At 42.8% G+C, this 14,884-nt stretch overlaps 1 protein-coding gene and 1 non-coding gene across 5 annotated transcripts in view; one reads left to right on the forward strand and one right to left on the reverse strand.

Annotated features, from left to right (window-relative positions):
* Nucleotides 1-14,884, reverse strand: part of KBTBD12 (kelch repeat and BTB domain containing 12) — a 55,048-nt gene that overhangs the window by 24,304 nt on the left and 15,860 nt on the right. For all 4 annotated transcript variants that reach the window (XM_059940513.1, XM_059940516.1, XM_059940515.1 and 1 more), the window contains exon 4: nucleotides 14,730-14,880. In XM_059940513.1, the coding sequence (XP_059796496.1) occupies nucleotides 14,730-14,880 (151 nt within the window). The remainder of the gene's footprint in view (nucleotides 1-14,729; nucleotides 14,881-14,884) is intronic.
* On the forward strand, nucleotides 3,270-3,376 carry LOC132375523 (U6 spliceosomal RNA). Its single transcript, XR_009506067.1, has one exon. It is a non-coding gene; the product is annotated as a U6 spliceosomal RNA (small nuclear RNA).

A 14,884-nucleotide genomic window follows, 5' to 3' on the forward strand; every position in this document is an offset into this window, starting at 1 on the left:
GGCCTGATTATGTACCATAAGCGTAGTCAATATTTTGAGCATATAAAACCTCCATTAACATGATGTCACCTCTTCCTTTCCTCCCAGTATCTGTGTTTCTCAACGTGCAGTCCTGTAGGCATTCCCACCAGAATCGCCTGACGCTTCCCACAGCTCAGATCCCCAGGTCCCACTTCAGACCCACTAGCCCAGAATTGGCCAAGGGTGAGGGCCAGGAATCTGCCATTTTAATGAACAGCCTGGGTAATCTGAAGAAAAATTATATTTATTAAAAAACTGTTTGGAATTTTATTTATTTATTTTTTAATATTTATTTATTTGGTTGCGCAGGGTCTTAGTTGTGGCCGGCAGGCTCCTTAGTTGTGGCATGCGAACTCTTAGTTGCAGCATGTGGGATCTAGTTCCCTGACCAGGGATCCAACCTGGGCCCCCTGCACTGGGAACGTGGAATCTTCACCACTGCGCCACCAGGGAAGTCTCCAGAATTTTATCAAAAGAAAGAAAAAGGCAAAACCTTAACCACGGTGAAACTTGGTCCTTGTATCTCACAACGTAATTCACCTCTCGACTGATCTCTGACATGCATTTACTGCAGTAACTGGAACCCTCTGTGTAACTCCCCTCGTGGTGCACGGGGGCAGAGCGCTGTGCGCGGGGGCAGAGCGCTGTCCGCTGGAGAAAACAACACCCGTAGCCGCATGGGGAGACTTGCTATTAGCTGGCTCCTTGGGCAGGGAAGTGAAAAGTCCCTGCTTTAAAAAATTCTCCACAACCTGTAACTCTGATGATTTTTGAGGCTTTTGCCCTGATGGAAGAGCAGGATAGAAAGGTCAATTCAGTCAGCTGACGTTTGTAAGCACCTATCATGTGGAGCAGGCCTGGCGGCTGTCAGAAGAGACACAGACAAGAGTGAGGCAGGGTGTCTGCCCCTCGATGGTCCCAGGAGCATGGGGAGGGCCACGGGCAGAGGCAGAGCAGCCCTGCCAAGAACAGTGCCGTCCTGCCAAGAACAGTGCCACTAATTCACACAAACCACCTCGAGGACATGGCGTTTCTGCCAGACCCTGAAGGATGCGTTGTCCAGGGGCAGAGGCTTAAAAGCAGAGAGAAGAGCCTAAACAAAGTGCAGAAGGGAGGCTTGTTCAGGAATGATCCTCAGAGCCCAAGGCTGGGGCTGGGAGGGGTGTGGCTGCAGAGGCCGGCTGGGGCCAGCCTGAGAAAGGTCTAAACGTTTCCACAAATAGATTCCGGTGCTCACTTTCTATATTTGACTTCGCCTGACCTGTCAAACTAAAGCAACTTCTGAATACAATTTGACTTTTTAAAAACACTAGATGGGGGGCTTCCCTGGTGGTGCAGTGATTAAGAATCCGCCTGCCAATGCAGGGGACATGGGTTCGATCCCTGGTCTGGGAGGATCCCACATGCCGCGGAGCAACTAAGCCCGTGCGCCACTACTACCGAGCCTGCACTCCAGAGCCCGCGAGCCACAACTACTGAAGCCCGCGCACCTAGAGCCCGTGCTCTGCAACAAGAGAAGCCACCGCAATGAGAAGCCTGCACACCGCAACGAAGAGTAGCCCCCGCTCACCGCAACTAGAGAAAGCTCTCGCACAGAAACAAAGACCCAGTGCAGCCAAAAATGAATACATTTATTTAAAAAAAAATAAAATTAAAATTAAAAAAAAAAAGTTAAAAAAAAAGCGCCACACTTGATGGAAACCCAAATTATATTTATGAATGTACATTGTCATTTCAGAAGCAAGCATAATATATTCAAAAGTGTAACTAATACTATGAGAACTAAAGTTTATCTCACAAAAACATTTTTCAAAGAGAGGACCTCTGGTACCATATTCAAATCAGTATTTTTATAACAGCATCAACAAGAGCTCACAATTGGGTTTAATGAGGTGGAGCCCAGAAGGTTCTGTGTTTCTCAAAACTTTACTAATAGTCTGCATCTAATTCGTTTCCTACTTGATTCTTCATAAAAGTAGGATTGAAAGCCTTTAAAACAAGGAGTTAACGTTTTCTCATAGCAATAGGATATATTAACCTAAAATTTTTTGGACTATCTTTTTAAAGAACTTTTTTTAGAAGATTAAGATATATTTTGGATTAAAGTATTTTGTCTCATAATGAGCTCTCATGGTACAAATGACAAAAGATCTTTCTTAAAACACAAAGCATCTTAAAATGCATGACCTTGAGCGGCACCCTCCTCAGTCTCCTCCCAGAGGATTTCACAGGGTTCTGTCATCAAGACACAGCCCCACTCTTTCCTGCTCTTCCTGAGAAAGGGCTACCCAAGAAAGCTCTCAGAAAAAAGTCAAAATGGAAATCAGCCCATTTTAAATACCTGGGTTTTTAGTGAGGGCCTCATTTATTCATAAGGCTCATATAGACTATTTAAATTATTTTAAGCTTTCCAGGAAGTTACCCACCAGAAGAGCCAGTCGCAGCATGGGGAAGCTGGTAAAGTGCACACGTAACTGCATGAGCAATAGAACCACTTTAAGCAAACGATCTAGGCATATCTTTTTTTGCGTTTTTAAGAAGGAAATACATAGTTTTCCAGGAAAAACCATCCAATAGCTGACTAATACACCCCTTGCTAGTTTGCCATAATTCTAGAAATCATTTTCATCTAAATTCAAATTACTCATGGTATCTGTGATGACATGGTTTTCAAAAACAAGCATTTCCACAGTGAAAATATAGCGCAGATTTTAACTGAGGCCAACATTCTTAAATCTTTACAACTCAAATTAAATTAGGGTCAGCATTAGCCAGAGTGTCCAGCAGTCTGACGGGTTCACCTTTAGTTCCCATGGAAGAACACATCCTAGACAATATTTTAAGAGTCCCTCCCCACGCAGAAGTGCAGGCTGTGTGAATGTGCACTGGGCCATTGTGTGTGTTTGCAAGGAGAGGAAGTGAAGAGAGTAGAAAGAGACGGTCCTTAGACTCCAAATGCATGAGGACAGGGTGACCCCAGCACAAGGACGGCCCCTCAGTAGGCCGCACGGCCAGCACAGAGACCTGTTGAGGGTGGAGCTGGAATACCGCAGGCTACTAGAGGAAGATTTTGAGCATTATTAGGGCACTAGAGTGTAAAAGGACCCCTTGCCACTTACTTCAGTAATAATAATCACTATCACTATCATTTATTGAGCACTTAAGTGCCTGGCACAGTATCCATCTCTCTCAAGTGTCACAACTGTGTTATTAGCATCCTCATTTTATGAATGAGGAAAACAGACTCAGCGCTCGCTTCGGCAGCACATATACTAAAACTGGAACGATACAGAGAAGATTAGCATGGCCCCTGCGCGAGGATGACACGCAAATTCGTGAGGCGTTCCATATTTTTATAGCTGATACACTTTGTTATAAAGCAGAAACTAACATACCACTGTAAAGCAATTATACGCCAATTAAGATGTTAAAAAAAAAAAAAAGAAAAGAAATGGTGGTCTAATCAGCCAAACACCTTTGAAAAAAAAAAAACAGACTCAGAGAAGTGACCCAACTTGCTTAAAATCATGGGGTGATAAGTTGCAGGGATAGGATTTGTCTGCAGGAGGACCTTTACTTTATTTCAAGCAAAGGAGACACCTGGGAAATCTTTGTATAGATGGGATTAACTCAGAAGGTTTTTTTTTGTTTTTTTGGCTGCATTGGGTCTTCGTTGCTGTGCGGGCTTTCTCTAGTTGCGGTGAGCAGGGGCAACTCTTTGTTGCGGTGTGCAAACTTCTTATTGCGCTGGCTTCTGTTTGTTGTGGAGCATGGGCTCTAGGCGCACGAGCTTCAGTAGTTGTGGCACGTGGGCTCAGTAGTTGTGGCACGCAGGCTCAGTAGTTGTGGCACACGGGCTTAGTTGCTCCGCGGCATGTCGGATCTTCCTGGACCAGGGCTTGAACCCGTGTCCCCTGCATTGGCAGGCGGATTCTTAACCACTGCGCCACCAGGGAAGTTCCCAGAAGATTTATCAAAATATAATAAGGTAAAGGCAAGGGCCATTTATCAGCTGAGCTAGATTACCCCTCATGCCTATATCTACCCCCCCTAGTAGTTAGATTCGAGGGCTTTCAGGCCCCTGGGGCTCAGGTGCTCCTGTTACAGTCACCCCTCATTTAACAGAAGCCACTGCACGCCACTGGTCAGAACATGGGTGCAAAGCCTGAACAAAGCCAATGGCAGTGCTGTGACAGAGATCTTGAATTTTATTCTGTAAAAACTGGAGCCACTGTTAAAGACCCGTGGCCTTCTGGCCTAATTGTAGGTACAGTCTGTATGCCTGCACAACTGTCTGCACGTGCAATCTGTAGGTACAGTTTGCACCATCTTGCGTGGACAGTACGCTGACAGCAGTGAGAAGTGAAGAGACCATAACTGAGGAAAGGAAGAGCCATCAAAACGCAGCAGTCGGTGGCCTTCCTGCTCAGGGGACAAGCAGTCCTACATAATCAACAGCCAGGGTATGGCACTCACGTTCAGAGGAGCATGATTTTTGATGTTCGTAATGACTGAGTTATTTTTAAAAGTTATTTTAACTTTGAAACGGGACAGATTTGGGTTTGCATCCTGGACTTAATCACGCTATTTGTGTGATAAAAATAAACAAAGGCTTTCCTTTGTAGGCTATTGTGAGAACTGAGACCATACGTGGACAGCACCTACCATTTAGTAGTTCTTCAACAATTATTGCTTTCCTCCAAAGCCATTTCTCATGAGGCAGAGAAGAGGGTGATAACTTAAAATATTTTTTTCTAGTTAAAAATGTTACCAAAATTTGACACTTAAAGGTGTTGGCTCAATTACTTGGAAAATGTAACTGTATAGACTTTCTTAATTTCCAACGCCAGGAGAACAGTTGCTGCACTACTCAGAACACAGACTGTCAAGGTGGATTTTCTGCTCACTGAAAGGTATGTTTTACCCCTTAAGTAAAATGATAAACTTTTTGTAGACAGGGGCCTCGTCCATGTAATCATCTGAGTAGTGCTGGATAAGTAATAGAACACAAAGATTCAAAATGTAAACACCCATAAAGGTGAATCAACAGGAGACTTAAAAAAAACAGACTTCAGGAAACTTTCAGACAGTTTTCTTGGGTACACTCAATAGCTAAGGTAGAGCAAACCTTGTCCTCTCTTTTTGTAAATGGACTGAACCCTGAAAAAGGAGTCTCAGAAAATAAGTCGGAATGGAACATTGCTGATTTAGATCTAACATGGGATGAACATTTTCAAAGAGTTTTATGAAGTAAACAGAACTGGACACACACCCATTAAACTGATCTTAAACTGAGGTTCTCCATATAACTTCCAGGAGCATTTGGTCCACGGAAAATCCTTGAACTAAAGAGACCACTGCCCAAAGCAAACGCTTCTGCCTAAGACCATCAGAACAAGATTCTGCTAAAACCACTGTCACAATCTTTTTTGTGTATTTTTATTCTTTATGTCTCTGATGATATTTTTCTCTCTCCTGTCTTACTGAGGGATGATGACCATCGTTAACTCTATTACTTGGCTCTCCCGAACTGTCGCTTGTGCAGCTAATTGGAAGTATGATGTAGAGATAGGCTACACGAATGTTACCAATAATGATGCAGTACAAAAATGAAAAAAAATGTCCTTGCACTGACACAAAGGGATAACAGTTTTCTTGGGATGTAATAGTGACAGTTTACCACGAGCCCTAAAGACAGTCTGCCTGTGGCCCCAGTGAGGCTGATCACCTCTCTAATGCAGCCCCCTGCTGCTCTCTTCCTATGTGGGCGCCAGCCTCTGGGTACCAGTCCAGGGCCAGGACCAGTTGTCCTGTCAGCCTATTAGTTAGACAGTGTGTCTCAGTGTCCGTGTCCCAGTACCCTCAGGGGTTTGCATCCTCTAACAGAGCCTGAAAGGGCAGGACGAACACTGGTGGAGCAGAGTCCTGAGGCTAACCATCCCATGCATGGCTGCTCTTCAGCTCAGGGGGTCCTCAACAATTTGTCCTCCGCTTTGGCTGATGTAGAAAATAGTAAGCCAACCAGTTAAAATTCCTTTGCCCAGATAGTTATGGAAATCAGCAAAGCCTTGGATTTTTCGGTTGCTAACCAAGGGGAGTCTGTGCCTTTGCTGACACTTCATTTTGTACCTGGATCAGCGCCACAGATGAGGTACAACAATTTCTATCCACGCAAAAAGAAAAGTGGATTATCAAGGAAGACTATCAAGGAAGACTCAGGCAGTTGTTGGGACGTGTTTTCATGGTCGGACCTGGGAAAATCCAGATGGTGCCTTTAGAGTGTCCTCCACCTCCTCCGTGTAATACTCTGTTACATTTGTATGTCGCACAGCTTGATTTGTTTATCCGGAGTCTTAAATCTACAGAGCCACTGTCCTAACAAATGTTCCAACAAATGACTTAGAGACAAAAACAGAATGGACTTATGCTGATGGACATGCAAACTGAAAATCAGACCCACAGATAAAATCTTGTCTTCAAGGAGAATCAAGCACAGTGGAGGACATCTGGATCACACTCATGGTCTCTCCTTTTGCTTTGGCTGATAGAAGACCAAAGGGGAGAGTGAGAATATCTAAAAGGTCCGCACCCCTAGGAAAAAACTATTTTTACTACAGGCATTGTAACAAGCCAACATCAGAACTGGTTTTCAACCTGATTAATCAGTCGGTGACAACCTGCTTCAGTGAACTTGCCTCTGGAGCAGCCGGTCAGATGGAGTCTTGCCCCTAAAGACAGCCGGTCAGAAGCTGACTCATCTCTGACCCCTCTGCCGAGGCTGACTTGACACTCCTGCCTCTGCAACGAACACAAACCACACGTCTAAGGCTGACAACAACCCACTCCCACCTTTGTGACAACACTAATCCAAAACAAACTCCTGCCCACAATCCTATGATTATCCATCTGCTTTGCCCAATGAGAAGGTCTCTGACCAGCTAACCCTCCTGCACGTAGGTGAGCAATAACGTCAGCGCTTTTGATTTCAGATGCTGAGTGGTGGTCTTATCCTTTAACAGCAACCAGTAGTCGGCATTTAATTGAGAAACAGACCAAATTAATATTCACTGGTGAAGTGAGATACTAGAGCATTAAAGTAACTCCATGTAATCTTTCTCTACCACATTCGGACTCATCCTGTTCCTGGTGCCAAGCGTATCATTCTCCTTTTTCTTCATTTGACTAATTCCTACCTGTGGCGTGAGTTAGTTACCATCCACATAGGAGTTACCATGTGTCCACATAGGTGTGCACTTAGCCCTGTGTATGCATGGTTACCTGTCTGTACCTTGTCCTAGGCCATCACTCCTCCTGGGCTCAGCGTGTGTCTCCCATCCCTGGGTCCTCAACACTCAGCCCAGGGTCTGACACATCTTATGCCCCAACAGGTATTCGTTGAATCAAACAGCAGTATGATAAGAAAACACAGTATCTCTCTGATGGAAAGTATTAGTCTTATCTGACACCCATGTTACTCAATTGAGTTTTACCTATTATTTAAAAAGACTTACTTTCCACTGAATTTTTTCTCCCTTCAATTCTGAGAAGACCTCTCCTCGTTTGCACTCAGCTCCTAATAACTGTTTTCACTCATGAGTCTTGTGATGCTTTTTCTCCCCTCGAGCCCAGGGCTCTTGCTACCTCCTTCCTACTTCCTTCAATGTATAATTTTGAATTTCTACACCATATTTTCTCTCCTCAATATGTGTGTTTCCCCCACCCCTTTACATCTTTCTTACCTTAACAGCATGCTTTGTAATTTTAATTTTTTTAAATTTTATTTCATCGTGGTAAAAAACCTTAACATGAGGTTTACCGTCTTAACAAAATTTTAAGTGCACGATACAGTATTGTTCCTTTTTTTTGCTGTGGTGTGAGGTAATGGGCTCAACACATTTGTTGGAAAGTTCATCTTTCCCCACTGAAATTGCCCCGACACCTTTGTCAAAAATCAACTGAGTAAAAATGTAAAAATTTATTACTGAACTCTTATTTCTGTTCCATTGATATATGTGTCTGCCATTGGTTCTATACCACTATAGCTCGATTACTGTAACTCTAGGTTTTAAAAGTGGGTTAAATAAGTCCTCAAACTTTCTTCTTTTTCACAATTATTTTGGCTATTCTAGGTTCCTTGCATTTACACGTAATTTTAGGACCAGCTCATCAACTTTAAAAAACAATGAATCTGTAGATCAATTTGGGGAATATTGCTATCTTAACAATATTGAGTCTTCAAATCCATACACAAGGAATATGTCTCTATTTATTTAGCTCTTTTTAATTTATTTTTATTTTTTTCAAACAAATGCAGAAGGAACCACTTTTTAAAATTAATTAATTAGTTTATTTATTTGGCTGCATCGCGTCTTAGTTGTGGCACATGGGATCTTTGTTGCAGCGTGTGGGCTTCTCTAGTTGAGGCGCGTGGGCACCAGAGCGCACAGGCTCAGTAGTTGCGGTGTGTGCGGGCTTAGTTGCCCCGCGGCGTGTGGGATCTTAGTTCCCCGAACGGGGATAGGAACCACATCCCTTGCATTGGATTCTTAACCATTGGATTCTTAACTACTGGACCACCAGGGAAGTCCCCTATGTAGCTCTTTTTTAACTCTCTTGGGAGTGTTTTGTAGTTTTCTGTGTATGATTCTCACACTTTTTGGGTTGAATTTATTCATACATATCTTATTCATTTTGATGTTATTGGGAAGTATTGTTTTTCCAGTTTCATTTTTGGAATGTTCATTGCTAGCACATATAAATACAAATAAGTTTTTAAAAAATACTTATTTATTTGTTTGGTTGTACCAGGTCTTAGTTGTGGCTCATGGGCTCCTTAGTTGCAGCTTGCCTGCTCCTTAGTTGTGGCATGTGGGCTCCTTAGTTGCTGCACATGGGCTCCTCAGTTGTGACATGTGAACTCTTAGTTGTGGCATGCATGTGGGATCTACTTCCCTGGCCAGGGATCAAACCCGGGACCCCTGCATTGGGAGCACGGAGTCTTAACCACTGCGCCACCAGGGAAATCCCACAATTAATTTTTGTATACTGATTTTGTATCCTGTGACTTTGGCTAAAATTAATGATTAGTTCTAGTATTCTTTCTTCTTTGCTTTCTTTCTTTTACTTCCTTCCTTTCTCTCCCTCTCCCTCTCTCTCTCTTTCTTTTCTTGTAGCTTTCTTAGAATTTTCTACGTGTAGGATTATATGATCTGTGAATAAAGACTATTAAACTCTTCCTTTCCAATCTGTATGGCTTAATTTCTTTTTACTGCCTTATTGCACTGGCTAAAACCTCTGTTTCAATGTTAATAGGAGTAGCAAGAACAGGCACCTGTCTGTTGTTCCTGATCTTAGAAATAAGAGCTGTCTTTCACCACTATGTACCATAGCTGTAGTCTTTGCATAGATACCTTTTAATAAGTTGAGGAAATTCCCTTCTAGTCCTAATTTGTTGAGAATTTTTATTATGATAGGGGGTTGGATTTTGTCAAATGCTTTATCTTTTTTTTAAAATTTTTATTTTATATTTGAGTGTAGTTGATTAACAATATTGTGTTAGTTTCAGGTGTACAGCAGAGTGATTCAGTTATACATATATGGTACCTGTTCTTTTTCAAATTCTTTTTCCATTTAGGTTGTTACATAATGTTGAGCAGAGTACCCTGTGCTATATAGTAGGTCCTTCTTGGTTATCCATTTTAAATATAGCAGGGTGTACATGTCAATCCCAAACTCCCTAACTATCCCTCCCCCTCCCCCTTCCCCCCTGGTAACCATGAGTTCGTTCTCTAAGTCTGTGATGTTTTTGTTTTGTAAATAATTTCAAGTCAAATACTTTTTCTACATCTATGAGATGATCATTTGGTTTTTGTTCTATACTAATATGGTTTATTATATTAATTGAGTTTTTAATATTAAAGCCACCTTGCATTCCTGCACTCCTGAGATAAATTCCACTTGGTCATGGTATTATATATAATAATATTTTATGTTGCTGGATTCAGTTCTTTCATTTTTTTCTTAAGAATTTTTGATGACATATAATTCTTTTTAGCAGTTTTTTTTTTGGTAATTTTATTTATTTATTTATTTTATTTTTGGCTGTGTTGGGTCTTTGTTTCTGTGCGAGGGCTTTCTCTAGTTGCGGCAAGTGGGGGCCACTATTCATCGCGGTGTGCGGGCCTTTCACTATCGCGGCCTCTCTTGTTGCGGAGCACAGGCTCCAGACGCGCAGGCTCAGTAATTGTGGCTCATGGGCCTAGTTGCTCCGTGGCATGTGGGATCTTCCCAGACCAGGGCTTGAACCCATGTCCCCTGCATTGGCAGGCAGATTCTCAACCACTGCGCCACCAGGGAAGCCCATAATCATTTTTTATGTTGTTAGACTCAGTTGCTAATTGTTTCTTTTTTTTAAATTAACTAATTAATTAATTTATTTTTGGCTGTGTTTGGTCTTCGTTGCCGTGCGCAGGCTTTCTCTAGTTGTGGCGAGAGGGGGCTACTCTTCATTGTGGTGCGCGGGCTTCTCATTGCGGTGGCTTCTCTTGTTGCGGAGCACGGGCTCTAGAGCGCAGGCTCAGTAGTTGTGGCACATGGGCTTCGTTGCTCCGCAGCATGTGGGATCCTCCCGAACCAGGGATCGAACCCGTGTGCTCTGCATTGGCAGGCAGATTCTTAACCACTGTGCCACCAGGGAAGCCCTCTACTGCCTTCTTGCCTCCGCTATTTCTGATCAGTCACTGGCTGAGTGTATTGTTGTTCCCCTCTATGTGATGTCATTCTTTTCTTGCAGCTTTTAAGAATTTTCTGGGGATTTCCCTGGTGGCACAGTGGTTAAGAATCCACCTGCCAATGCAGGGGACACGGGTTTGATCCCTGGTCCAGGAAGATACCACATGCCACAGAGTACCTGAGCCCGTGAGCCACAACTACTGAGCCTGCACTCTAGAGCCTGCGAGCCACAACTACTGAAGCCCGTCTGCCGAGAGTCCGTGCTCCACAACAAGAGAAGCCACCAGAATGAGAAGCCTGCACACCGCAACAAAGAGTAGCCCCCATTCGCCACAACTAGAGAAGGCCTGTGCGCAGCAACAAAGACCCAATGCAGACAAACATAAATTAATTAATTAATTTTTTAAAAAAAGGATTTTCTGTCTTTCAAAAGTTTGTCTATGATGTGTTATGGTGAGGATCTCTGTGAAGTTATCTTACTTGGGATTTGATGAGCTTCTTGGAACTGTAGATTAATGTTTTTTCGTCAAGTTTGGGAAGTTTTTGACAAATACTCATTTGAAAAGAGATTTCCTGCCCCTTTCCCTCTCTCCTTTCAGGATCCCCATTATACCTATATTGGTAGGTTTCATGTTATTCCATATGTCTCTGAGGCTCTGCTAATTTTTCTTCAATTTTTTTCCCCTCTCTTCTTCAGATTATATAATTTCTATTGATCTCTTTCAAGTTCACAGATTCTTTCTTCAGACTTCTCAAATCTGCTCTTATTCTAGGATTTCCCTAGAAGATCTCTGTTACATTTCTGGCTCGTTTTCTTATCTGCTGCTGTCCCAACCAGGACTAAAAGCTCGAGCTTAGGAGAGCTGCAGGCTTTTTCCATTTGCCACTCTGAGCGTGGGTTTTCCACCCTCCGCTCCCAAACATATCAGCCCCCTTTGGCAAACAAAGCTGCTAGGATTCACAGCTAGCCCCACTCCAGTAGAACTACCACGCTGAATGCTCTGGGCTGCGAAGTCCGGGCAGCCTCAGGCCAGGATGTCACAGGCTGCCTGAAGACTGACTTCAAGTTCAGCAGTGTCGAGAAATTAAGCTCTTCTCAAATTGTTGTTTATCTTTGGTTGATTTCCAGAGATCTGAAATTGTTGTTTTTGACAAATTTATCTGTCTTTATAGTTGCTTTTATGGGGATGGGGAGGGGATGTCTCCCTTTTCACTTCTCCATAGCTAGAAGTCTCCTGCTTTCACTTAGATTCTGGCCCACTGAATGTTTACTGCCATAACAGTTCTTAGTTCAGGGGATTTTAAACACATTTCACCTAACATTTTTTGGTATTTTCAGTGGGAGTTTCCATCTAGATATCTAGTCGGCCATACAGAGAGTGTTAATACTTTGTCAGTTTTTTATGACCGTTAAATGAAATTTTTTATGTAAAGAATTAAGCAAAGTGTAACACAAAGGGCTCAAGGAACTTTAGTTATAACATCTGAATACTTATATTGTAGGGATTTTACATACATTATTTTATTTAATCATATCTCTAAGAGGCAGGCATTCAAACTTTAATATTACCCCCCCCAAAAAAAAAGATTTACTAGACTAGGGACATACAGGTAGTAAATGATGGAGTCAGGATCTGGTGCCTTCCCCCCTCGATCATACTCCCTCCATGGTGAAGGAGATTTCAGTGGCTGCTCTTTTGGAGTAGCCTGTAGACTATCTAGGAGATCTTAAGGAATTAAATCCAACACAGGTATTAGGGAGCGGGCTCATTGCTATACTAGTTGGCAGTGACTCCAATCACAGTGGGACACATATGGATTCCCAAAAGTAGACAGGGCTTTTGCTAAGACAATTAACACATGAGTGCATGGTACCTGTGTGAGTCATTGAGAAGGTTTTAGGGCTCTGTATGATATTTGCCCACATTCCAATTATATTTGCAATGAACAATTAAATCTGAACTAAGTGTACCACAAAAATACCTAAACAACTGAAATTCATTCCATTTGAAAGCTTATTCATATATCTGGGAGTTAAGTAGCAAACGTTGGGAAAGTGGAACCTTTTGTATTGAATCTGCCAAGATGGTAAAATTATTTGAGAGACTGTGAATCTGGTCCCCAGCCCTGAATATCCAGAAACTAAATTTGATGCTACTGCAGAAGACTTTCTAATTGATCTCCCCACTAACATTTTCTTCTCACCTTTGATGCGTTCTTTATATCCTCACCTCGGCAACCTTCTCAGGCATTCTCTCATCGTGTTTCTGTGCACCTTCTCACTGCTCCCTCTTGTTCTCCTAATTCTTCATCCACCAGCCTCTGTAATCTGCTCCCATGCACGTGTCCATCTCTCAGCCCCACCCGTCCCTGCTCTTGTGGGCTCATTCACTCATCCTCCTCGGATCCTCTACTCCTAGCATCTTCTTCTCACCTCCAAACCTCTGCTTCTGCCTTTCTTTCTACTGTACTCCCCAGCCTTCCCCAGCGCCTCCTTTCTTGGAGCACACTCTTTCCTCTATTTCTCTTACCCACATCTTACAGGTCCTTTAAAATCTACTCCCTTCCATTCACTCAGTGGACGTTTGTTCATGCTGTGAAGCGTGAGCTCCAAAGGGTGTCTTGGGTGTCCTTTCCAGGCAATTTACAAAAAAATGACACTATCAGTTGTATTCCACATTTAGCCTAGTTGTGGCTCCACAGTGGGGGAAATCTCATTTTGCTTCAATTGACACATCATTTTTTCCCACTTTTGACTGCCTCCAACTTTAATATAATAAGTGGATCAGCCCTTCACTCCTGAGTTATACATCCATCCCATGTAATCGATCCTAGTTTAGATGTTATCTTTACTGGGCCTATGACACTGCATACGGTTATAACGAAAGTAACAAATATATACCCAGAGGAAAAACTCAATTATAATCACAAGTGAGTCTCATAACTGAGGCAGTCATAAATTATGTTGCATAATGTTCTTGTTCTTAAAATCATAGAACTATTAATGTTTGAGTGCATTAATTATTTTGCTTCATGCTGTGCAGGCAGCCAAGAGATAATGGCTTCCCTTTAGTTTAAAAAAAAAAAAAAGCTGCTCAAGTGCTCGGTTTGCTTTCAGCCCATATTTCTTTTTTTGGCCATCTTTTTGTTACCCATCATCTTCCCCGTGTTGTCTTTGCCAGTTAGGCATCGATGCAGATGGGACAAAATAAAGAATCGGCATCGCCATCAATTTACCAGTCCACTCAGCCTCCTGTCTCAGCCTCTATCTTCCCATACTCATGGGAAAGTGATGGAGGGGTGGGAAGCGAGGTGACAGAGGGTGACGTTAGGGAGCAGGAAGGGGAATAGACGAGCAAAGGACTTAATACAAGGAATGGGAAGGATGGGGAGACACAGAGGATGTTCAGAGTCACTCTAACCCCCATTAGTGGGAACGAACCAGTCTCTCACCAGTGCCTAGTGAGGGGTGCAGGACCACACATACCAGAGATAAGAAAAAATGCATTCGGATAAAAAATTACTTAATAAGCTCTGTAGAAGTTTGGTGGGTGAGGCAACACGAAGAGGCCTGGCGTAACCTGTGGCATCGTCTTATGTCTGCTGCCTTCCTCCTCTGTTAGGACAGAGAATCAGTTGGTTGCAAAAGCCCACGTTTCATCGTCTGAAGGCGGCCAAGGGCTTACTGCCTTGTCACCATATTTTACTTGGTGGGTATATAAGGATGTATCACTACTGTTCTTGCATTCCAGGAGACTCAAAAATTTGATAAAAATAACTTTGCTTTCAACAAGTCAATGGACTTTCATTTAATCTTATCTGACTGTGCTCTAGAAATTAAGAAACAAAAGAGAATTGGGGGCTAGTTGTGTATATAGTTGAACTGAAATGCAAGAGGAAGGGAGAATATTTCATTTTCACTGAGACAAACTGCTGAGAAAAATAAAAGGAGTTACACTCTTTTAGCTTCTTCTTACCCAGAACATAAATCTCACTGTTGACCACAGCTGCGCTGAATCGGTACTTTGAGTACTTCATGGGTGCCTGCTCTGTCCATTGATCTTGGCTGGGGTCATACTTCAGCAGCTTGTTGCTTAATCGATCAGGTTCTTCATCAGGAAGATCCATCTGT

The sequence above is a fragment of the Balaenoptera ricei genome, chromosome 11, assembly GCF_028023285.1.
Source record: "Balaenoptera ricei isolate mBalRic1 chromosome 11, mBalRic1.hap2, whole genome shotgun sequence".
Lineage (NCBI taxonomy): Eukaryota > Metazoa > Chordata > Mammalia > Artiodactyla > Balaenopteridae > Balaenoptera > Balaenoptera ricei.